The sequence below is a fragment of the Rattus norvegicus genome, chromosome 19 (assembly GCF_036323735.1).
Source record: "Rattus norvegicus strain BN/NHsdMcwi chromosome 19, GRCr8, whole genome shotgun sequence".
Classification (NCBI taxonomy): Eukaryota; Metazoa; Chordata; class Mammalia; order Rodentia; family Muridae; genus Rattus; species Rattus norvegicus.
This window is the reverse complement of record NC_086037.1, coordinates 69119616-69144888: the sequence shown is the minus strand read 5'-3', so window position 1 is coordinate 69144888 and position 25273 is coordinate 69119616. Positions and strand designations below refer to the sequence as shown.

General features: G+C 51.3%; 1 protein-coding gene across 2 annotated transcripts in view; it reads right to left on the bottom strand.

Annotated features, from left to right (window-relative positions):
• The window catches only part of Galnt2 (polypeptide N-acetylgalactosaminyltransferase 2), a 111581-nt gene that overhangs the window by 77349 nt on the left and 8959 nt on the right, over window positions 1–25273 (bottom strand). The window contains exon 1 of one of the 2 annotated variants that reach the window (XM_039097658.2): window positions 16609–16779. The exons of the other annotated variant lie outside the window; for it this stretch is intronic. Coding sequence (XP_038953586.1) covers window positions 16609–16665 — 57 coding nt within the window. The 5' untranslated portion in view covers window positions 16666–16779. Of the gene's footprint in view, window positions 1–16608; window positions 16780–25273 lie in introns of those variants that run through there. 2 annotated transcript variants of the gene reach the window in all.

The following is a 25273-nucleotide window of genomic DNA, read 5'->3' as shown; positions in this document are numbered from 1 at the left end:
AGTCTCTAGGAGAGGAGCATGGAAGAACACCAGCTACAAGCCTGTCTCGTGACTGTGAGCCACGCGGTTTGATGTTCACTTGGCACCGAGACACAGTGACACAAGGAGGGAGGCACGTGGATTCCACTTAGAGCCCGGAGTTCCGATGGGTGGAGGCACCATGTGAAACGCCAAGCGGATCAGAGGCCAGCCCTTTCCAGGAAGAAGTGTGTGAAAGCTGGGCATAGGTGAAAGTCACAGGTACCAAAACCTGACCTGCTGACAGATACCCATGCATCACTGGGAGACAGGGGAGACAAGTTCACACCCCTCCCGCAGAGTCCTGTGGCACAGACTGGCAAGGTGTAGGTAACTGCCACTGCCTTCCACTCCTCACGCCTGCTTTGAGTGAGGCCAGGAGCACAGTACGAGCTACCCAGCCCTGACTCTGGACACTGCCCCTCATGCTCCCCGACCCTCCTGCAAGGGAAGGGCAGAGCAGCAGCAGTGTCAGCCACACCTGGTGGCAGCACTCGGAAGGGTGTAGCTGTGCCAAGTGCACAGAAGCAGAAGGGACAGGGGGCCAGGTAGGAGAAGCAGCAGGCACCCCAGGCCACTCAGCAGTCCAGCGTGCTCTTCAGGGTGCACAGTGCTCCCTGTTCAAGAGGAGTCTCCTGCCTCACATCACTCAGAGACAAGAGCAGCAAGGTCAGGGAGGTAAAAACCTGGGGATGAACCCATGCGGCCCTGAACCTGACTGAGAAACTGACATTTGGAGAATTCCTCCGTGGGGGGGCGGGGGGGGTTGGGGGAGGCAGTTCAGAGGCTGCCAGGCAATGCAGGAGACAGGCAGGCTAAACTGCCCCAGCCAGGCACTGATCCTGACAGTGGTCTATCAACAACAGGCCTGAGAACCTGATAGGCAGGGCTACAGAGAAGCAGGTCAGGACCTATAACTGTAGCTTTGCACCCAAAGGAAACCTGTCTTAGAATGAGGCAGAGACCCAGGCTTAGTTAGCACAAGGTTAATGGCCTCATGTCAGACATGCCGGGGACCCAGGCCTCTGTCCACTGCCTCTCTCTGTGAGTCAGACACCTGGCACATGCTGCCATTACTCTGCCGAGAAAGGCACGGGACAGCTTGAGTCTGTGTGTACATCCGTGCTCTGGGCTGCACATCATATGCTAGGCCCTTCCCAAGGGCCCCACCCAGAGACAGTGACTTCTTCTGTCCCACCAGCCATAACGGGCCTGTGCATTGCTCCCTAGGCCTCTGAAGACAAGAACTCAGCCATGAACATCTGACACGGGAAGGGTCTACAGGCACCATTGGAGGCCAGAGACCTTTCTGGCTCCTAGTCCTCTTGGGAAGGATGGTCCCATTGTTTGTTCCACACATCACACGGCTGCTATGCCAAACTTGTGAACGGACTGCACCCATGCTGCTTTGCAGCTTCACCTTGCTGGCATTCTGGACCCAAGGAAGGCTAGCCAGTCTCTCCCCGCATACCTAGGCATGGCAGCTGTGCCTTGTAGCCACAGATATAGCCTAGGCATGGTGCTGCAAGAGCAGTGAGAACAGGTTATTGAGAAGCTGAGGGAGGGGGGCGGGGAGGCTAGTGAGAGCTGGGCTGGAAGAACAAAGCTCATCTTGCTGCCTGCACAGAGTTGGGTGGCTGCTCTGGGCATCACAGGGATTGGCCCAACAAGTCTATGCCTTGGCTAATCTGGCTAACTAGGTAGAGTGGACACCTCATCATGCCAAAAGCTCCTTAGAAAGTATGCTCACACATGACCAGTTCACACGTGACCAGCTCACACATGACCAGTTCACACATGCCAATTCACACGTGACCAGCTCACACGTGACCAGCTCACACATGACCACACGTGATCCTCAGTAATAAGGAGCTCAGACCTCAGCTCCCTCACTCTGGCTTCCTGGGTGTGGTCATCACTCAAGGTGAATGGGCAGCGGAATTTAGATCAGAATCCAGAATGCAGGCAAAACCTTCCTGAGCCCGTGAGGACAGCTTGCCTTCTGGATGTTAGCACAAGGTGAGTTTTCATCCTAGCCCACAGCCCAAGGGCAGAGCAGGGTCATCCTGGGGTTTATGAGCTTTCCGGAGGAGGCAAGCTTTGATGGGATTCCCACAGTACAGCGTGCCCCCACACAGAGACGACCCCATCACTCTCCTTACTTAACTGCCCTCAACCCCACAAAGAAGCTCAAAGGTCTCTTTTAACTCAATGTAAGAAAGAGCAAATGTCAGCCCAGAAAGGGCCCTCTCAGAGCAGACGTCCTTCACGCTAACACCTGTGCTGCCTGCATTCCCTTCTCTCCCTCCACCCCTCTTAGCCATTCAGGATAAGGACAGATATAGCACAAAGCGCAAAATGCTTTCCTATCCGAGACTCTGAAGACAGAACCTGCACACTTGTCCCTGACGGCTCCCGTCCCATCCGTTATCACTGTCCGCATCTGCACGACATCTGCTCCCTTTGCAGAGGGCCGCAGCAGAGGCCAATATTACACTGGGCTCCTGGGCTCCCTCGGGGAGGCTCAGTCCAGGCTGAGAAGCTGGACCAGGGACAGACAGATACAAGATCTGAGCAGAAAATACCTTCACAGAAAAAGGAGCGGAGCCTCTGATCTGGGGCACAGAACCAGGACACTAGACTGTGGTGGCCCAGGCTGACTCTGGGTGCCAGTCCCTGGCAGCCTTCCTTCCTTCTCAGTGAAGTGAGATGCCCTCCTCCCCCAAGCGCTCCCTCTTCCACTTACTCCTGTCCTAGATGGTTCTTACTTGGAACCAAGAGGCTCTAGAAGGGAGACATATGTGAAACTGAGCGAAAGGAGCCTCCTGGCATGTACACCCTAGCTTTCAGGAGCAGGAGTGGAAGCACATCCTGCAGCCAGCCCCAGGTCCAGAACCCCAGCTTCAGGTGACCCGGTCTTTCCTCCACAGGAAGGTCTTCCCAGTCTTCATCTTGCATACATTTCCTGAGTGAAACAGTTTTCATTTTGAGAGGCTTTAGTTCCAGGCAGCCTGACAATTAATTTAATCCAACGAGCTAATCAAACCGAGAAGCATAACAGCAAATATTTCCACTCAAGTGCGGGCGCTGGGACTTAATGGAGTGGAGGTGGGGAGTTAGGACTAAGGGGTCCCTGGTGATTTCTGCAGGAAGAGAAAGTCAGCTTACCCAGGCTTCGGAGTAAACACTGGCCAGGCTGTCTCTGGGGAGTTCACCTGGAGTATTAGTATATGCATGCAAACACATGTCACCTGCACATATGGATATGAGCCTACACAAATAGGCATGTACGGTGTGTGTCATATATGCATAATGCATACAACGTGTACTGTGGTGTGTTGTGGACACACATAAAATACATGAACATGTGTGCAAGCATAAATGGGAGTAATGAATGAATTACATGTGTTCATACATGTTCATATAAATGCACCAATGTGTGCCATAGGTGATTACTCACAAACATACAGGGTTGGGAATTTATCTCAGTGGTAGAGCGCTTGCCTAGCAAGCGCAAGGCCCTGGGTTCGGTCCTCAGCTCCGGAAAAAAAAAAAAAAGACAAAATAACAAACATACATGTTCATGCACATACACAAACATACACATTACATTTCCACATGGAACTAAATGCAAGTGCATGTTTAGTGTGCACACATTTGTGAATGTGTACAGCACACACATGTGCACCTGTATGCATCCCCACAAGCCAAGCATGGCTACCCCTGCTTCACTATATTTTGCCTGGTGTATACACGGACGTTTATACTAACAGGAAGGAGCCTGAGTCCTCTAAGGCCTGGTGGGGATTCTGCAGTCCTTCCTAGATGACTAACTCAGTAATGTATTCTCATCACTTTCAATTCATGGTCACTACAACCGCATCTCTAGGGTTACTTTACCACAGAAGTCTCCAGAAAAATATGTTGAGGATAAAAATACCAGAAAAAGTACAGCTGAATGGGAATGCCAGGCCCAAACACATAAATACTCAAAACCCAGTAACTAAGTAAGAATACCCACGACCAACTGACCACACAGCCTCGGCGCGTGCCCAGCGCCGTGCTTTCACCCCCACTGGGCCCTCAGGCAAGGCCGGTGAGCCCACTTAGTGTCACATGTGGAACAGACTGCAGAGGCCAGGCATGAACACGACAGGACCGTGTCCTGCCCTGGGATGACACTGGGCTGCCCAGGCCTTGGCGTTAGTGATGACCATTGAGATTTAGACAAAGGCAGCCTTGAATGCTCTCGTCTTCGGGGCACACTCTGGAGACAGGGGTGTGTTTCACCCCAACACATGGTGGAAACACGATCCGGAAGGGAGGCAGGAGTCACAAAAATTGAAACCACCAAAATATTTTCCCAGTGATTTGTAAGCGGAACTGAGAGAGAAGGGGGTGCGTGAGGAAGAGACCCTCCTCTTCCTTGACCCGCAGCTATGGAACATGACTGTCACTCCCAGCAGGCCTGGAACATGCCCCTCTGCTGTCAGTAACATGCGGGAAGAACACACGGAAACGGGACCACAGGCCCTGCACCCAGAGCAGCGAGCACCAGCAAGCCTGGAGGATTAGCATCTGCCCCCAGATGCACACATCTCTGTGGGCTCTGGCACCGCCTTCCTCTCCAGTCACCCTGGCCATAGCAGTGCCAGCCAGCTTCATGACAGTGGCCTGTACTCAGAGGCCTTTCTCGTGGCCCCTCCTGTGGCCTCTGCCCTCTACACACAGACATCACTGCCCAAACCATGTCCCCTTTCCTCCCTGCTCTCTTCAAACATACCTCCTGCTTCTTCCTGACATCACTACCCTCCTCTGGGAGGCTGTTTCCATCCCACAAGTCCACAAACATACAGGCCAGTGTGTCTGGGAAGCTTCCTGCTTGCTCTTCCAGCATCAGAAAAGCCGTTTCTGCCAATGACATGGCAAAACACTACCTTTTCTAACTTCTTCAAAAACAGGGTCCTCAAGCTGGGTGACAGTCATGGTGTACAGTGTTATCCCAGCACTGGGAAGGTGGAGAAGCGAAGTCCAAGGATAGCATCAGCTGCGGAAGTCCAAGGCTAACCTGGGCTACATACCTATCCTAACATGTCAAAATCTGGCTGGAGAGATGGCCTGTTACCGAAGCAGAGGACCTGTGTAAATAGGAAGAACCCACACTGGGCAAGACTGCAGCACGCGCCCTGAAGGGTGCAAACGGGGGGACCCTGGGAGCTCACCCTTCAGACAGCCTAACCCGCACAGCAGGCTGCAGGTTCAATGCCAGACCCGCTCTCCAAAGCTAAGGTGGAAAGCAATAGGGGAAGACACTCGGTGTCCTCTCCTGGCCTCTGCCTGCTCATACATGCCTGCATACACACATGCATGCACACACACATGCACGCACACACACACGCACATGCACACACACGCAACATCAAAATCAAACGAGTCAAGCACAGTGCTCTCTGTGGACAGTGCAGAGGCACTGAGGTATAGGACTGCATCTCAGAACCCCTGGACTAGCAAACACAGCAAACTGGGGCTGGGTCTCAGGGGTGGGGGTGGCCGTTGCTGAGCAGTTCAGAAGCATCAGAAACCTCCCTGTCTCTCTGCAACCAACTTCCTGTCCTCCATACCCTTCTACCCCCAGCGTGAGGGCTGCTGTCTGCAGACTGACTCACCTTTGCCTGTGAGGGGGGCAGTCTAGGGGCACTGAGGTTCCCCGGTGTGTTCTGCTGGCTGACAGACACTGGCGGGCAGCACCAGTAGCCCTGTGCTTGGGTGGGTAGGATAAACAGTGAGGTCAAGACACCCTCAGTCTTGGCCTGGGGGTGCATGGGAGGCTTTCTGCTGCTCCCTGGGATATAGGAAGAACAGCACCCAAGAATGACAGCGACCACAATGACAGCTGGAATCCAAAGCATCTTCAGCAGTACAGTGAGCCACGGGCTCTTCAGATGGGTGCAGATGGGCACTGCCAGCATCTTTAGAGTGGAGAACAAGAGCTGGGAGCCCAGGCAGGTCAGACTTGAAGTCTGCCCTGAGCAGCACAGCGGCCACAGAGAAGAAGGGAGGGTCCTGGCTACAAGACTGAAGTGACCACATCCAATGAGACACTGGCCTCTCTAGTTGCAGGGCCATCTGTCCCAATATCCAGTTGGGACCCTATGCTACAGGAATCTGAAGCAAGAAATCTGTGAGGCGCTGTAGGAGGGCACAAGGGGGCTTCTCACCACTCAGTGAGAAAGCAGGAGAGCAGGCAAAGCACCAGAGAAGGCAGGGACGCTGTGTACCACTCAGGCTTCGTTCCCAGTGTTACAGCCTCAGGAGGGTCTGCTAATCCAGATGCTAACCTCCAAAGCCATCCACTGAGGAAAGAGACAGGGGGGAAGTGGGTAGGTGGGTGTGCGACTGTGTGTGACTGTGTGTGAGACTGTGTGTGAGAAAGCTGTTCAGCAGCAGAGGGACAACCGACAGAGGCGAGCCCTCAGCCACTGCACGCTCTCCCATCCTGTGTTCTCCTTGTGCACATTCTTCTTCTTCTTATATAGATAGCATTATTGGTCTCGCTCATCATATGCAGAACTCACACATGACAGGCACATAACGATGTCGCCTTCACAAATGAAGAAGAGAGGAAAGAGTTTAGTAAAGAGCCTGCTGAAGAGTGGGAGGGCTTGGGTTCAATCCCTGTGTGGAAGAGTCAGATTGGGGGCTGCAGGGATGACTCAAGGGCTGAGGACACGTGCTGCTCTTACAGAGAACTGGGGTTCAGTTCCCAGCACCCATGTTGTGTGGCTCAGAATCATCTGTAACTTCAACTCCAGGGAATCCAATGCCCTCTGGTGAGACCTTTGGGCACCCATACATATATGCACATACACACACTCATAGGCACATAACAAGTCATGAGTCCTTGACTTGTACTAGGCAGGTTCCCAGGGCTTAACCTTGGGCCGTCTCCTCTGATGGCCAGCCAGTCTGGCCTACTTGGTGAGTTCCAGGCCAGTGAGAGATTGTGCTAACCCTAAAATAGACAGAAAAGAGCAGGCGGGGAGCATATGCACAAATCAACACACACAAACAAAGGACACACGCCCTAGGCTGTCTTCTTCTGGAGTTCTTTCAAGTATCTGACTGGCACTGCTCTTTCAGGATCACTCCTGCTACCTCATGGGGTAGCTGACCTCACAGAGTTCAGCTGATGTCTTGTGGCATAGCCTGGCACAGCCTTCCCTACGGATCTTGGTGCAGTATTCCATTCTCGGGCAAGCCAGGAGCTCTGCCATAGGGTCTGTCTGAACAATGCATTATCTAAGCCCTCCTCACAGAGTAACATTCACCTTTGCACCTGCACAAGTACGAGGACCCAGGGGACAACTCAGAAATCCAAGCTAAGCCCAGGACCAGCAGCTCCTGCCATAACCATCCCTAAAACGTAGCCTTGTGCGCCCCACCCCCACCCCCAAGGGGCTGCCACATCCTGCTTCTGTCTTCTCCAACCTTGCACTGCCTCAAGTCTAAAAACACTAGCTATGATAACTGTGGCTTAGTTAATAAGAAACAAAGAAACAAAACAAAGCACACAAAAACAACCTCCTCCAGAAGCTCCCTCCAGAAGCTCTCCGCAGGAAGCAGGATGGAAACCCCGCTCCACCATGGCAGTGTGGGAGTCCAGTGCTGTGATTCTCCTTTCTCTAATGAATGGCACACACCTGTCAGTGACATATCTTTGCCCTCCAGACACCAGAGTCTCCCCTGGCTGCCAACCAAGCAAGGCACCTCCCTGTAGACCTAAGACTTGGTATCTCAGCACCATCATTCTGAAGGGACGCAGCCTCCGGCGGAGAGGGTCCAAAGAACCCAGCCTTGCCCTGCACCCGGAGCAGCTTTCTCCTCTAGGCCCAGGTCCTCAGCAGAACCCTCCAATGCTACCTGACCATGGGAGCTATGGGCTAACTAACAGCATTGCCCAGTTAGTATTTGCTACCAGAGTTAAATGAGAGGATACGCAGGATGGATCTACTAGAACCATCCAGACTGGACACCCAGTCCCACTGAGGGGAACATGGGAGTCTCACTCCTCACTGAGACGCAGCCACACTGCCCTGCAGCCTGCCTCCTGAGGGTCTGCAGAGCCACGGAAGAGTAGCTTTCTGATTCCCCGGGCCCCGAGCAATGAGACAGGCACCGCCAGTGGCAATGGAGCTTCTGCTCCTGTCCGCCACGCAGAAGACGCCCCGGCATTACCCATCACTGGTGTCTGGTTCTTGCACCTTGCACATGTGAAATGAATGGTACCTGCTGCTTCACAGGGGACTGGAGCTAAACACAACAGAAAGCTCCAAACTCAGCACCCCGGGCAGCTGGATCTCCAGGCGACACGCCAAGCCACTGTCTGTTCCAGCAACACTGCAGGACCCAGAGCCTCAGGTGCACAGAGACACACAGCTTAAGCTGCCAAGCGTTTCCACCCAGCCCCTTTTCTCAGTGAAACCCTCCCACCGTGACAGGTTGCTTCCACAGGCCTGCCCACCTTATAAGGGACTTGACGTGGTCTCCAGAGACACATGGCCTGAGAAGAAATCGTAAGCCGACATCTGGGAAACCACAGGCAAACCCCGGAAATGACGCTTCACAGAGTGAGCAACCAACCATGTGCAGAGGTAACCAGCGGCCACTGCGCAAGCTTTCGAGACGCGGGCCCCAGGAGCAGGCTAAAGAGGTGATTACTGAATTCACTATGCTTCAGAGGCCTGGGAATTAGGGGCATAGGGGTACGGACGTCGGTTGACTCCTCTCTGGAGTCACCGTCCAGTGTGTACAGAGCGCTGACAAATTAGTCTGCGAGATGCTGGCCCTTCGGGAGCTGAGAGATGAGTATCTGAATTGTGAGGATCCTTGAGACACCAGCAGGGCACTGTTCACTAGAAGGTCACTGCTCTTCCTCTTAGGCTGCTGACAGGAGTGGAAAGGAGAGGAACCCCTGGGTTCACTGTGCCTTCAGTGCAATGGCTGTAGGGCAGGCAGCCACCAAGAGAGACATCACGACTTCCAATTTCCCATTTCTGAGGTGCCAAAATGTGGGGTGGGGAGTACTCCTGAGAATTTGTGAAAGACACAGCAGGAGCCCCAGGGCAGCCCAGAACTCAAGCTCTGTTCTTGCCTGGGGAGTGTCAAAGGCAACATGGGCTCAATGAGAGGTGGGCAATGCTCTGATAGACTCCCCTAATTTATCCCCAGGACATGGCTGACTTCAGACCTGATCCCACAGAGACTTGCTGGGCTGCTATGGATGAGCCCGGGGAGCCTCTCACTGGAAGTTACTGGGACAACACAGTACCCTGGGCCTCTTCCAGAAGGGACCGTGGAGGTCACTGGATCCTGCAGGTCTCCCATTGCCTACCCCACCCCGCCCCTGCCTAATGTGTCAGACTGCCATATGTGAAAAGTCAGGTCAACTAAACAGGTAAATGCTAAGAGCCAAAGCACTGGGGCTATCCTCCCCACCTCCCACCTCCGCCTCAGGAAGGAGCTCGGAGCAGAAGTCAACAGATGGTGCAGCCCTAGCCCCACCAGGTCTTTACCCCGTGGCATGTACCTCTGTGACTCATTTTCCAAGTGTGCACTTGCAAACCTGCCCTTGAAGCAGAGGAACTAGAGGGACCCTGGGTAGTACGTCTCTAGCTGAGTGCCATCGAGAGTAGTCCTAAAGAGGGCAGGGTTTGCAGGCCAAAGACTGCATACGACACTTCTGGGGACCAGATGAGGAGAAAGCCCGTGGTCTGCAGGAAATGGGGGTGGGCCTCCATGCACTTGAGCCTACATTCTGGAGTTTCAGAAACCTACTGAGAAAAGCCAATGGTGGAGCAGGTGGCTGCAAGTCCAGTCCTACCTGCCTCCCTCTCCTGACTCACTCTGCACATCACACTCTGTCCCTGAAGAGGGAGGGAGGTGTCTCAAGATGTCACTATCCTGAGGCACACAGAGCAGGTAAGGGGAGTCCCAGGAGTAAGAAGCAAGACCTCTGGGATGGACTAACAGCCACGAGTCTGAGGCTGACAGTTGGTTCTCACAACCTTTTCCCTAATGACAGAGAAGCCATCCTCTAGCCTCCTCCAGCCTCCTCCCCGCCAGCCTTCAGAAGATAGTACTTTTACTTTCTAGACCAGCAGTTCTCAGCCTGAGTCATGACCTCTGAGGCAAACCTCTATCTCCAAAAATATTTACCTTACAATTCCTAACATCAAAGTTTCGGTTGTGAAGCATCAAGAATAACCACAACACGAAAAACCATATTAACTGCAGCATTAGGAAAGTCGAAGGCCTCTGTTCTAGACAGTAGTTCCATTGAGGTTTAGAGAGGAGGGAGAGGAACCCCAGCTGACCTCTCAGCCTTGTGGCCCAGGTAAATCTGGGGTCTTCATCTGCAGCCAAAGGACAGGCACAGGATTAGCACTGCCAAGCATGGCGTAATTGGGCCTTACTTTCCTGTCTTCCTTGTGGAAAACCCTAATTCTGAGTGAGGGAGAAGCTATGGCTTCTTTGGAGACACTGCAGCCAGGAGGCAGCAGCTGAGAGTAGAGAGCTGGAGGAGAGGGGAACGGCATGCCAAGACCTCACAGGGGGTCTGAACCAGCAGGGTCATCCCAGAATCAAGGTCCAAATCAGATCAGAGCCAAATGACTATGCTCTGGGGGCCGGGGTTGGGGTGTTTCTGCTTTAAAGCTACTGACCATGTGTGTTCCTGGAGCCACATACTAAGCCTGCCTGGGTTTCTTTCACCTCCTCTCTCCTCAGCCCTTCCCTCTCTACAACCAACCTCGACTGTCTGAAAATCCCTCCATCTCTGGCTTTGTTTCATTTCGGTCCTGGGGAACTTGTCTCATGGTGCTATGGACTGAATCCAGCACTTCAAGAAAGTTAAGCAAGCATTCGGCACTGAGTCACCTCCAGTCCGTCTGTCCTTCTATTTTCACTCTGCTTTGAGACAGGGCCTTGCTACGTCATCCAGGTGTCTGGAACTTGCTCTGTAGCCAAGATAAGCCTTGAACTTGTGATCCTCCCACCTCAGCCTCCTGGCTAGCTAGAATCACAACCATAAGCTGCCAGAGTCTGCTTCCTGGAAAAGAAAACCTGTCATAGAAGCCGATGACGGCAGATATCCGTATCTGCCCAGAGCCAACCAGAAGACTGGGTTTTCTTCCTCATGCCTGAGGTGAGCACAGGAACCTAAATACCGGCCAGTATGTACGGTTACTATACGCTACCAAGTGTTTCTAAAGATGGAGGCCTGTTGGAGGTCATGCTCTCCTGGGGAGAGAGCAAGCAAGCTGTTCAGCAGGAAGGCACTTCAGTTCTTCACTCCAGCTGATTCTCCCAGGAAATGAATTACTGTCTGCAACAGTTGCAAGGGAGCCAGGGAGGCCAGGTCTGAAACAGCCGAGGAGGATGCACACAAAGGTCTCCAGTGTGCGGACTGAGGGCTCATGAACATCATGAAAACCTACAAGTTCTGGACTCAGTGGCATTGGGGAGCAATCACCAAACAAGAAAGGCCATAGCTGCCTTTGCCAGCAGCCCTCCCAGCAGCTGCTTTCTGCACAAGGTGGGACAGAGGCAAGGTGCCTGCAAGGTCTCCAAGAACAAACCTAATTTGATCGTGAGACACCTTTTGTGAAGTCCTGGGAAGGCCTTCGCATGGCACATGCTGCCACACTATCACTTCCACCTTGTCCCTGCTTGCTCCTCTGGCCCACCCTCCCACTGCCCCTCAAAGGAGAGTTCTCACACCTACACTGTCAAGGCAGTAGATAGTTTTAACCTCCACCACCCCTTGACCACAGATTCTTCATCTCTGCCAGTGGCTATGAACAAACTGGAGTCGCGTGGTCTTCCCGCTCTATGATAAGCCATCGAGGTCTTGAACTGTTGCTCTCGGTGTCTGCTGTTCTGACTGGAACAGGGGAGGGGTCCTGACCAGGCACGGCCATGCCTGCATCTTGTCAGATCTAGGAATTATTACTAGCTGTATGTTCCAAACAGTGATATTCTAAGGAATCCGGGCTAGACTCCTGGGGTGTAAACTCCCCAAAGAGTTAACACCACCTCTGCCACACCCTCCCAGAAAAAGTTCCCAGAACTTAAAACTGAAGGTGAGTGTCCACTTCAGACTCTCAACTTCAGACCCAAGTCACTGTATCTCTCTGAAGCTCTGAAACGCCTCTGGCAGGAGCACCCTGTGACTTGTCCTATGCCCACACTCCAGAAATAAGGCCTACTAGACTTGCGGGCAGCCAACAAGCCAGGTACCAGCGGGAGGCAACGGCGGGCACTGAAGAAGCCATACCCAGAGAGTCTGGCCTGCCGCTGCAAAGCTCCAACTGGTCTCTGTTCTGATTTTAAAGGACAAGGCAGCTTGGTTTTCGGGAGGGAAAAGATGTCTCTTCTAAAAGAACAATAAAGTCTGGAGTTTTGTGAGCTGCTCCAACATACAACCTGCCTTCAGCCCTTCGTACACACTGGAGGGGCCATGCAGGCGCTAGCAGGGGCAGTCCCGAGGAAACATGGTGGCTAATCTGAAAGGCAGTGTACTTCTTCAGGCAAAGGAACAGGAAAGAAGATAAGAAAAGCAGCCCTTAAGTCTCTCCAAGGACAATTCCCACCACACATCAGCCCATCCTCCCAGGCTCAACTGCTCCAACAGACTTCTGAGAACGGGGCCTACAGCAGATCTCCAAAGGAAAGATGAACATTTTCAGGAAAACCGTGACTGACTGACCGTGACTGACCACATGCAACAAAGCAGCAGCGACTCTGGCACACACTGCAAAGCCTGCGCCAAGGACGATCTCTCGATGTTGCCCTCTGATCCAGAGCTCAGCAGGCCAGGGCCTGACAGGACTGGTACAGCACTAGGATCCTTCCACATCAGGACACTGGTAGGCTTGGGAACTGCACTCACACTGACATGCACTAGACCACGTATATGCAAGGGTGAGGAGCTCTCTGTGGACACAGGCAACTATGAGGGTCAGAATCATGGTATCTAGAGCTAGATACAGGCCAGGGACCTCAATTCTCCCCAAAAAAGGAATGGGTCAAGGGCAGGCAAGAATTGTGGTAAGCATTGCTAAGATAGCAAACATTTAGGTGTGAAATACACACATGCATGCACACACACACATACACACATACATACACATATATACACATACACATACACACATACATACACACATATATACACATATACATGTATACATACACATATATACATACACACACTTACACACGTACATACTTACATACACACATATACACATATACATACATAAATACACATATACAATACACACACATACACATACATACATATATACATACACACATATATACACATACATACACACATACACATATATGCACACACACATACATACATACACATATACACATACATACACACATACATACATACATACACACATATACATATATACATACACACACTTACATACACACACATACTTACATACACACATATACACATATACATACATAAATACACATATACAATACACACATACACATACATACATATATACATACACACGTATATAACATACATACATACATACATACACACATACACATATATGCATACACACATACATGCATACATACACACATACACATATATGCATACATACATACACACATACATACACATACATACATATACACATATACATACACACACACATACACACACACACACACACACACACACACACACACACCCCTGCACTCCCTATAGGTATCTACATGCAAGTATGTAGTACCAGGCTTACAGTTGCTTCAAACCTGCGTAAGTTCCACCCACATCCTTTGGACCCATTCAAGAAACATTAAATGCACTCAAAAATCTAGGCAACACGGTGTTTGGGCAAGCTGCCTAGAGTTATAGCAAATTAAAGCTGCTGCCAGGACCAAACTCTTCACTTTTTAATCATTTGCTGAACAACCTAGTTTTGTAACTCAAACTGCAAGGATCTGGGAATTCATCCACAGGGAAGCTGGGGCTCTTGCCCAGAGGAGCCTAGGCCTCTGAGGAAGGGAATACGAATGAGTTAGCTTGTCACCTGTGCAGTGCCTGAGACACCAGGCCCAGGGAAAGCAGCTAGCTCTTTAGAAGGCAAGTGTCTCAAGAACACTGCAGGAGGGACAGTGTCCTTCCTGCAGGCATCAGGCCCAGAGGAAGGACATGATATGTTGACAGTTTCTGCAATTAGAGGAGCAGAGAGACCACGCAACCCTGCACAGGCCAGATTCCCAAAGATACCTGGCCACAATGCAGAAGGCTAGGGGCAGCCAAAGGCTAGGACTGTAAAAGTAAAATACAATACAATAAAAATTGGAAGCCCATGACTAAATGAGCTTGCTCGAGAGTTCCAACCTCAGACTATGAATCTAGAGCAGACAGACCAGCTGCCCTAGGATGACTCTGTGCACAGTCTATATCATCTAGAAACTCTCACCCACCTCAGATCGGTCTTGGAGTGAATGTCCCAGTGGCTCACCTCACATCATGGTAAGCCATGCATATATATGGAGTAAATGTTCAACAAACACATCCTGGGAATGGACACAGCAAACCTACAAGCTATACAGCCTGTGTGTAGGAGGTCTAAGAAGGATGCTTCCCCTCCCCATAAATGTCATGCTGTTAAGGACAGAATTACATAAAAGGAAAAAGACAGGAGACAAAGAAAACCAGTTCTAAGTAGGCACCACTACTCCTGGAGAAGCTACAGAATTTAGAAATGGCTTCACGCAACAAACAGTGCCAGACAGTTTAAGCCTGAGCTAAACAGAATAAAAAGTGTCTGGTTTCTTGAAGAATTAAGTCATGACAAAACTTCTACTATAGATATTTACAGAAAACACACACAAATCAGGATGTATTATCTAGTGTTAATATTTATAATTAGTCAATTGACCAGTTAGGGTCACCTAGCCTTGTTTCTAGAGACATGTTTAAGTCCCCTATAAACACGTATACACCCTTTTTATACAGCATACTCACACATAGTAACTCATCTGGATCCCTGAAGTCCAGATACATAGTTACATACAAAACAGTTATATTTTGCAGAAGGCAAGTTAAAGATTTACAATATACTTTGCCCAACATCACTACCCAGTCTCCTGTGACTAATACAATGCACATTGGTGCATGCTACCTTAATTTTCTAAAACAGATACTTTAAAATTCTCTACTATAGTAAGGACACACAGTGTTTCACCCAAATGTGAAACAGTGTTACTGATAACAGCCACAAAGAAACAACCCTAGTTAGTGTCCTCTGTTAGCTGAATAGACAAATACAAGATGCTGTATTATTCTTCTGCAAAATGGAGCCTAACATCAGGCCTACCATCCATACAAAAATCTTTCTTCATGTTACACTTTAGTCTATTTACTTTGTGTATGTTTATTTTATTTATTTTGTGTGGCTCAGTGGCATAGCACTTGATTCAGACACACAACGGCCATTTGACTTCCAGCCCAACAAACAATAAGAACCATTTGGCATATATTATTACTGAAGTCATTTATGACCCTGGGCTAAAATTATGCAATGGCCAACGAGCTCTTTCCCTCTCTGCCACTCTCCATGAATTTCTCCATGCCTTCTCCATGAACTCTAGAACACTCTGTGAGGTTTTTAAATCCTCACAGCAATTGTTACAGTGGGAGGGGCCTTTGGTTTGTGTCTTAACAACCACCAGATGCAGGAAGGGACTACTCACTGTGGGTTATACTTCTCAGCTGTCTGAGGCAGCCTTTCTTGAAGGAAGCTGGGCAGGGGGAGCAATGTGGATTGAACACAGAGAGAAATGTGGCTTCTAGGTTCAGCCACTGGGACCACTCAAGAGTGACTCACTACACAGAGGCCTCCAAGCAGAGGTCAGTCATCAGTGAAGGTGAAAGAGGGGAAGGGGACAGAAGAGGAAGAGGAGGGGAAAGCGGTCTAGAAGTGGAAGAGAGATGGGCCAGAAGAGAACAAAGGGGTAGGAGGAAAGAAAGGCGAGAGGGGTACATGGGAAAGGTGGGGTGTGTGGAGAAGGGGAGGGAGAGAACAGGAGAGAGGAGAAAGGGGCAGGGGAGGAAGAGCGGGTGATGAGTGGAAGGGAGAAAAGGAGAGGAAGAAGGAAGAGGGAAGGGGAGGAGCAGGAGACGGAGGAGGAGAAAGGAGGCTGCCAGCACTCCTCTAGCTACCCTGCCCTGGGGTCCCCTCAGAAGCTGTGCAGTAACACACTCCCGGCCACTTAAGTGATGACTAAGCTGCACAGCCAGGCCACTTTAGTCCTAATCACCGCGGATAAACGCCTGTTAATATTTCAGCTCAGTAATTAGAACCTTCTTAAAAGAGAAAAGACTCTCTCCGCTAAGGTGGTAGGTGCTGGAATGGGAAGGCTCACACGGTTAACTGGGATGCTGTCTTAAACCAAAAGCATCTAGGCAGCACCAGGCTGGTGAAAACCCCCATGAACCCCTGCCATGCCCAGCTCAATAAGTCCCCACTCTCTGGGCCTCACCATATTATATCCGCACGAGCGCTGGGGTTCATTCCAGGCGGCAGGAGTGGCTGCCATTCTCACACTCCACAGACAGACAGCATCGAGTAACGGTTCGCATCTTAAATCCGGTTCTCATCTCAGATCCTCCGGGACTGGGTGGACTGGAATTCTACCAGGGAGACTGCTGGTCCTGGCGCAGGGCCCCTCATCTGCCTAAGGCCTCAGCACCTGGCCCTCCACGGGGCTCCCCTGCCCCATTCCAAGGGCAGAATGCCCAAGCGAGGTGGCAGGGCTTCCAGCTAGTGACAAAGGGCAAGGTCACATCCATTCAGACACCAGGCTGTCCAGAGCCAGGGGGCCAGGTCTGAAAAGGAGCCCTAGGATCAATGCTGCAGATCAGCCACCAACACCGCCCGAAGGTCACCGCCCGAAGGTCACCGCCCGAAGGTCACCGCCCGAAGGTCACCGCCCTCTGAGACCAGAACTCCTCACACTTGCCTGGGGTGTAGACCCAGCCATCTCAGAATTCACACTGTGAGGAGAGCAGGCAGGGTCTGCATCAATACTGCCTGTACCCTGGGCAACACCAGAGATCCATCCCTTCGTCCCTGCTGGCAGCTTTTTCTATTGGAGGAGACAGAGTCAGCAAGAAAGCTGCCCGGGGTTTGGTATGATCCTGTGGAATTTGGGTTTTTTGTTTTGTTTTTGTTTGTTTTGTTTTTGCAAGGAGCAGAGTTGAGATGGTGCTGGCCTGAAACTCGCATCTGCATCTGCCTTCTGAATGCTTGCATTAAGAGTGTTTGGTTGGGGGGCTGGGGATTTAGCTCAGTGGTAGAGCGCTTACCTAGGAAGCACAAAGCCCTGTGTTCGGTCCCCAGCTCCGAAAAAAAGAACCAAAAAAAAAAAAAAAAAAAAAAAAAAAAAAAAAAAAAAAAAAGAGTGTTTGGTTGGTCTCTATCTGATACCCCCACGCCACGAGCATACCCCTGGGACCTGCTGGCCACTGGCCACATTCGAAGGCACGTCTTGGCTCCAGTGGCTAACTCACGGCCTGCCACACTGCACAGCTACCCAACTGCAGACACTGAGAAGAATGTGTTGACAGCACGCTTGGGTGGAAACGTCAGTCTGGAGTGGTAGAGGCAGCGGGTGACCATGAGTTCTGGGTATCTCGAAAATGTGCCCAGCCATACCTACACGATATCACTTGACCCTAACCACCTAGTGAGGAGCTAAGAGCACACATAACACAGGTGGGGTCATGACCCAGAATCTACTTCCGGTCTGTGAAGAGAGAGCCTGCAAGCTGTTCTCTGGCAGTCCAGGCACCTTGGGTAGGCAATGGGGTTACGTTCAAGCCGACAAGATACTGCTGCCCCAAGTTAATAATTAATGAGCCTAAGGTTTGGAGTTATGAGGCTTGCAAGCCTCTGACTGGTTCACAGTGATCTGTGCTGCTCACCAAAGAAAGCTTCCTTGCTTGTTAGAGCCCAGCGTCAGTAAGCCTCACCTTGGCCTGGGGCAGAGCCACACATCAGATCCAGGCGCTTCCTTAAATGAACAGGCGTGGGAGCTCACCTTGACTCTGGTGTCGCCCTCCAGGAACAGTAGCCAGAACTCTGTTTCACAACCTTGAACTCAGCACCACACGAGTCTTATCAAGTTGAAAGGCTAACAAAAACCTCTTCAATCCGGGCAGTGGTGGCTCACAGATTCCAGCACTCAGAGGAGATAGAAGCAGGTGGGTCTGTGAGTTCAAGACCAGGCTGGTCGACAACAGAGCAAGCTCCAGGAAAAAACACACAAACAAACAAACTTCACATGGAGTCACCTTGTTTCCTGGAGAAAATGTGAATTATTGCCTTTCTTGTTTTGGCTACCCATATACAAGTATGCTTAACTGAAGAGGCTTCTCTGATGCTGTTGGCTGACATGCCAAAACCAGGTGGGTCCTAAACCCCCCACCCTACCCCCATCGCTGACTGACCTGGGGACAGCATCTTTCATGCTAGACCGTGCTGAACACGTAACTAAACACAGGTGAGGAGCAGTGCCAAGATCGGCCCAGGGGCTGCAGGAACTCCTGATCCTCCACCAGTTCTGCATCCTAAGCTCGCATGTCCTACAACTCCTGTTTTGGTGTTTGAATCTGTGTGTGAAATTTTAATCATATTAGGAGTGTACACGTGTGATGTGTGTGAGTGTGAGTGCCCACATGGACAGCAGAGAACAACTTTCGGGAGCTGGTTTTCTCCTTCACCGCCGCTTCTGGGAACTGAACTCAGGTCCTGTGCACTATGCTGGTTAAGTGCTGTCACTTTTTGCCACCTTGATACAAACGAGAGTCATCTAGGAAGGGGGACCCTCAACTGGAGGATTGCCTCCACCGGATTTGCCTACGGCCAAGCCAGCGGGGCATTTTTGTGACTAGTGATTGATGTGGGAGGGCCCAGCCCTCTGTGGGTGGGGCCATCTCTGCACAGGGAGCCCTGGGTCATCTAAGATGCCAATTAAGTGAGCTATGGAAAGCCAATAAGCAGCTATTCCTTGGTGGTTAAACTTCGGTTCCTGCCTCAGCTTCCCTTGATGAGAGGTTGTGAACTGTAAACTATAGACCCTTTCTGCGGCACACTGCTTTCTTCCAGTGGCTTCCCAGATCAAGACAGGCAGCCAGTGCCTTTACACATGAGCAACCTGGAGGGCTGAGCCCTGTGGTTTCACTCTGGTTCCCTCAGATACCCATCCAGTCTCCCTGAGGCTTAGGAACATGGCTGGACAGGAGAGTATCTCTGAGACAAACACCAGTAGTCCTGTCAGGAGGAGCAAGTGCAAGCACGGTATAAATAAGTGGAATGCATCTACGCCCACTACTGTGTTGGAAAGCAGGCCACGCCACCAACCACAATCTAAGCAGAACTACAGGTATTTCTCCAATAGAGGGGTTCCCATATAAATGGCCACCTGGGTAACCCTGGCAGTCGGGTGACTTTCGTATATGTCAGGGAGGCCTCAACTGCCAAGGCAGCCTCCACCTGGGTATAAGGAAATCCAGGAAGGTCAGACTGAGCCTCTGTACCTGCCAAGGCTGGAACACGCAAGGTTGGAGTCCTTGGAACAGAGAATACAAGGCGAGATGCTCTTTTCCTGGGGCTGACATCTCCAAAAGTGAGGAGCCAACGTCTGTGTCACGAAGACTACAGCAGGGGCGACAGGAGCCAAGGAGGGACCAAGTTGTCACCTCCCTCTCACTGATCCCTCTCATGTCACCTACCAGTAGAGGTTGGCAGTGTGCTAGGACAAAGCCTGGTGCAGCCCTGGCTTCGTGTCAGAGCAGAGGCAGATGGGTTGGGGCTGAGAATGACTCTGAGGAAGACGCTCTCCAGGGAAGGAAGGAAGTTCATCAAGACTCCTGTGAGAAGAAGCAACTCTGACTCTAGAAGCCAGTAACTGAGTCTTCCAAAATCAGAAGACCAGATGCCATCGTTACAGCCCAAGAGCATCATACAAGACCCTGAGCGGAGGACCCCGCCCGGCAAGATGAAGCCTCAGAAAAGGCTCCCCGTTGCTCCACACCTGACAGCACTGCCTGGAAGAGGTTTAGACCAACTGAGGCACCTTGAAAGGACACTCAACACGTCCTGAGCTGCCTACAGGTTCCAAGCGTTTGTGAGCTGTCACCGTGCTGGGTTGGACTTTGATGATGCACTGTCTTTGAGTCAACCTGCTCCTGTAAGTGACCCCAATAAAACTCACTAGTTCACCACGTTGGACTCTGGTAGATTCCATACTTTGGCCTGTTGTAGGCTCCTAATGTGGGGCAAGAAGATGTGTGTGGATCTCCCCAGGAAAAGTTTTGTCATAGAACACTGGATGGTCCCCGGCACGTGTCAGTGCTTGCCAAGTGATAACTGGTGAGTCCTTCAACAGCTCTGAGCCATGAGTCTCCGTGATTTGCATCTCACACCTCAAGAAGTATCTGAGGCCAAGGAACGTACCCATAGAAGATTCAGCTTCAAACCAGCTGCTGGTGCTGTTCCTCAGCAGGAAGAGTCCAGTTCCTCAGGGGCTCTGACTGAGGGGTGAATCTGTGTGTGGGCTCCAAGCGCCCTCTCATGGTGTCCCAATATTTCACACACACACACACACACACACACACACACACACACACACACCTCTGTCCTGTCTGAAAGTGTCACCAACATAACACTATTATAGCAACAGTTTCCTAAGATCAGCTAGGACACTGAGAATTCAGAGGCTCAGAGGGAAGGGCTGTCCAGAGAGTAATGAACAAAATTCTGATCCTATGTCTTACAATACTCCCTGACCTAGCTCTGCACGCTGGTGCCACCTCTTCCCGGTCAGGTACAGGCTGCAACTCCACCTGTGGACACACCAGGGTCTAACGGCTTAACGCAAACACAGCCAAGGCAGGTCGGAGCAACCTCGGTGAAAGGCTTCAGGAGAACTCTGGTCTCGCCTAACCCTTGTACCCACTGCACCTGGAGAGAAAATCAGGTTCACCTCAGACACAAGGCTGACTCCCTACCTTGGCCAGTACCAAGGACCACTTCACACCGCAGATTCTAATATAAAAGGGTAAAAGTCCATATGTGGGGGTCCCAGGAACGGAGGCACAGCTCACCCAACAACATAACATCTAGGAGCTGGTAGTACCCTTTCCTGCAGGCTGCAGAAAGCAGACAATAGGGCTGGGCTATCAACCACCCACAAAGGCTAGCAGGCCACGGGGATAGCTACCACTTTGGGTCACGAAGCTACAGCGGGTCCCAACCAGTCCAGATGCACTGAGTTAAATGTTGAGAGATTCAATGCTGCACACCTCCCCCAATGAGTACGTCAGGCTGACTTACAGAGCGCAGGGGACCCCCAAATCAGCAGCACCACCAAAAGATTCGCCTTGGCGTGGATGCCCAGTTACCTATAGCCCAGGATGGAGTTAACATTCAGTTGTGTTCCGCAGTCGAGACATCACCTCCCAAGACTGCAAGACCACAGGCAGATGGGGCAGAAGGACAGAGATGGCTGGGAGGTGTAGGGAGGAGTGGCTGGAATCTCAGATGCAGGTCATTATCTAAAACTAGTTCCATGAAGAAAGGCCCTTCGCAGGTGACACTCAGGTTAGGATGACTGCTACGATGGGAGGACAGTTCCACATTGGACTCTCAGGAGTGGGCTAATGCACTGAGGGCCTGGGAGGTAGATGTCTAGAGGCAGGGGACCTAGGGGAGGGCACCACCTAGAGACATCAGGGTACATCAGATAATCTCAACAGTGGACCACCGAGGGGTAGATGTGGACCACTGGAGGACCTCAAGGTGGGAGAGTACAACCAGCCTGAACAAGCAAACGAAACCCTGTTCAGCAGCCACCTGGTCCACTCATCAAAGCCGCCTGTTAATTAATCTTTGAGGCCTTCCACTGCCATTGCTCTGGGGCCCTGTACTTTGTTTGGCTCATGACAACACCTTAAAATAGGGCCAACTCAAAACGCAGCCTCACGGATCCAGAGCATCTCCATAACAGCAGGGGCCTTCCTAGATCCAACTCTGGGTGGCCCAAAGAAGGGAGATGGCCCAGGAAGACTGAGACAGCCACTGTTCCCATCTGCCCACTCAGCTGTGGTTGCTCCCGGGAAGTCCCTCTCCAACAGAGGGGAGAACAAGCACATGACCATGTAGAGGCAGCAAAGGAGCCTCACTGAACCCTTGGGTCCCTCCGTCTCTCACTGATACACCATGCCCCTCTTCACTGTGAACAGTACAGAGACCGAGAATTACTCCAGGGTAACGCAGGGCTGAGGGGTGGCCTTCCTCATGCCTGGCATTCTCACCAACATCCAGACTTTAGATCATTCTTTGCTGCAGTCATTACCAAGTAAAATTTGTTAGTCTGCAATCCAAGAGTACATGTGTAAACTCTGAGCCAATCGGCATGACCAGGCCTCAGCCCTGCAGCAGCTGTGCTGTGGGTACTGCCACAATTATTTATCTGTCTTGCCTGTGTCAGTCACCCACAGTTTCACAGGCAAGCAGACGCTGAACTGATGAAAAAAAAAAAATAATGTTTACCAATCAGAACCTTGTGGGAAAGTTTCAGATAACAACTCAAGATGTTGAAATAACAAATTAACAATTAGTTTTAAAAATTAATTACATAGCTACACAGTTAAAACGTGCATCCGGATACAAATTTGCAAAGACAAGTTACAAGGCATGAAAGGATGGAATTAGGAAAGGACTTCTGAGAAACCCAACAGGAGGAGTGAAGGCTGATGTCTGTGCCCTGGCTCTCACCATGGGACATACCTTGCCTGCCATCCTCAGGTGACAAGGGAGCAAGGTTGCTGGGTCCTGTCGTCTCAGCTCTTCCCAAGCAATCCCACTGTATGAGACAACATCCCTGTGTGGCAGAGGCTCCTGTGGTGGTTTGTATATGCTTGGCCCAGGGAGTAGCACTATTAGAAGGTGTGGCCCTGGGGCTGGGGATTTAGCTCAGTGGTAGAGCGCTTACCTAGGAAGCGCAAGGCCCTGGGTTCGGTCCCCAGCTCCGGAAAAAAAAAAAGAACCCAAAAAAAAAAAAAAAAAAAAAGAAGGTGTGGCCCTGTTGGAGTAGGTGTGGCCTAATTGGAGTAGGTGTGTCACTGGGGGTATGGGCTTTAAGATCCTCACCCTAGCTGCCTGGAAGCCAGCATTCTGCTAGCAGCCTTCAGATGAAGATGTAGAACTCTCAGCTCCTCCTGAACCATGTCTGCCTGGATGCTGCCATGCTCTCACCTAGGTGATGATGGACTGAACCTCTGAACCTGTAAGCCGGCCCCAATGAAACATCCTTATAAGAGTTGCCTTGGTCATGGTGTCTGTTCGCGGCAGCAGAACCCTGAGACGGCTCCCTTCACTGTACATCATTACTTGGCTCCCATCTTTAACACTTAACACTAACAGCAGCCGTCACAATGCCCAACATCTGCTGTGCGCACAGCAGGACCAATCACAACGGCTCATACATACTCACTCACATGCTGCACACTGGAAACTGCTGAGGCAGGCAAAAAGACGAAACCACACAGAAAGGCTAAGTGACTTCCCTGAGGTCATGGGGCCACCCAGGAAGCAAGAACTCATACGCAGGCAGCCTGGCTTAGGCCCAAGCCCAGAGGGTATAACAAAGGTTATATCCTCTTTGCCACATCCTACAGGTCCTACAGAGGAACCCAGAGCCTGCTGCAGTGCAGTATCTAGGTTGTCACCAACCCCTGCAAGGTGGCCTTCAGAGTTTCTGTGCAACCCTTAGTATTAAGATCTCCATGCCTGGGGTTGGGGATTTAGCTCAGTGGTAGAGTGCTTGCCTAACAAGCGCAAGGCCCTGGGTTTGGTCCCCAGCTCCGAAAAAAAGAAAAAAAAATCTCCATGCCTTCATGGTCAGGTGGCAGATAAGCTACTGTTTGCAAACCGCTGGGTTGCTCTCAGGCCCCGCCCTGGACCTGCTCCTGGACCCAGGCAGCTTGGGAGGCCAGACAGCAAACGTCGGCATGTGCCACCCATGTCCCGTGGGGGAGAAAAACTCTAAAGTAAGGTCCTACTGAAAAGATAATGGCCTGAGTCGGAAGGGTAGCTAGTCCATTCCTTCCTAAAACAAAGAGCATCGACTCGTCCACACCCTCCTAGGCAGAGGGTGGGTGGCTGCACTATCCCCTGATGCTGATGGTACTGCTATGTGTTCTTGGCTTCCCCCGGTCAGGAAATGAGCCACCCAGCCCTTACCTGCTTCTATGAGCTCAGTGGTCAGGCTGGTAACCTGCAGTCACTGCCCTTTCACAATGCCAGGCTTGGCCTGGTCCTCAGACCACCCAGAAACCCAGACACCCCCCTCTGAGCTTTCTGCTCACCTACGTCAGCAGTTTTGATGGAGGACGAGCAGACAGGAGCCCTGTAATCAGCACCCTCCTGGCCTGAAGCTGTGGCTGAGGAGGAGAGCCCCGGTGCCTCTGCCTGTGTCAGGGGCAGGTTGGAAACGGGCCATCCAGTGCTGGATTTCCACGATTATCACAGGCATCTGGTGAGACCTTAAAACAGCCTGACTTTGCTACTGTGTGACCTGGGGGACAGTCTGGTAATGTGTACGGAGGAAAAGCTTGCCAGCCCAGTCCTGCCTTAGGCCTACAGGCAAGCAAGACGAATGGCAGGGCTCTGAGCCTTCTAGGAATTACAGTGTCAAGGCTGATATAAAGTGAAGTCACCAGGAATTACACCTTACAGAAAGTATGCAGTATCACGTCCTTGCCAAAACTGCCAGTTACGAATACAAGGTAATATGTGGGGCTTTTGCAATAGCGTCCTGTTGGAGGAATGAAGAGGAATAATATATATTTATTAGTCTTCTCCCCACTCCAGCTTCCTGCCCAGGATAAGAAGGCAGGGTGCTGACGCAGATCTACAGGGCGATCAAGAACCCCCCACTGAATGGCCACACCAGCCTGTCGGGTAAAGGGCTGTGACAGTGACCTGTGCCTACCTTGATCCACACTCTGCCACCAAGTGCTCCTAGAGGGGTATCAAAGGCAGTTGAAATCAGCACAAATAGTAAATGCTTTGCTGTCGGGATCTCCCAGGACTTCGAAGCAACACTGGTAAAACCTCACTAAGTGTTTCTCAAACACAGA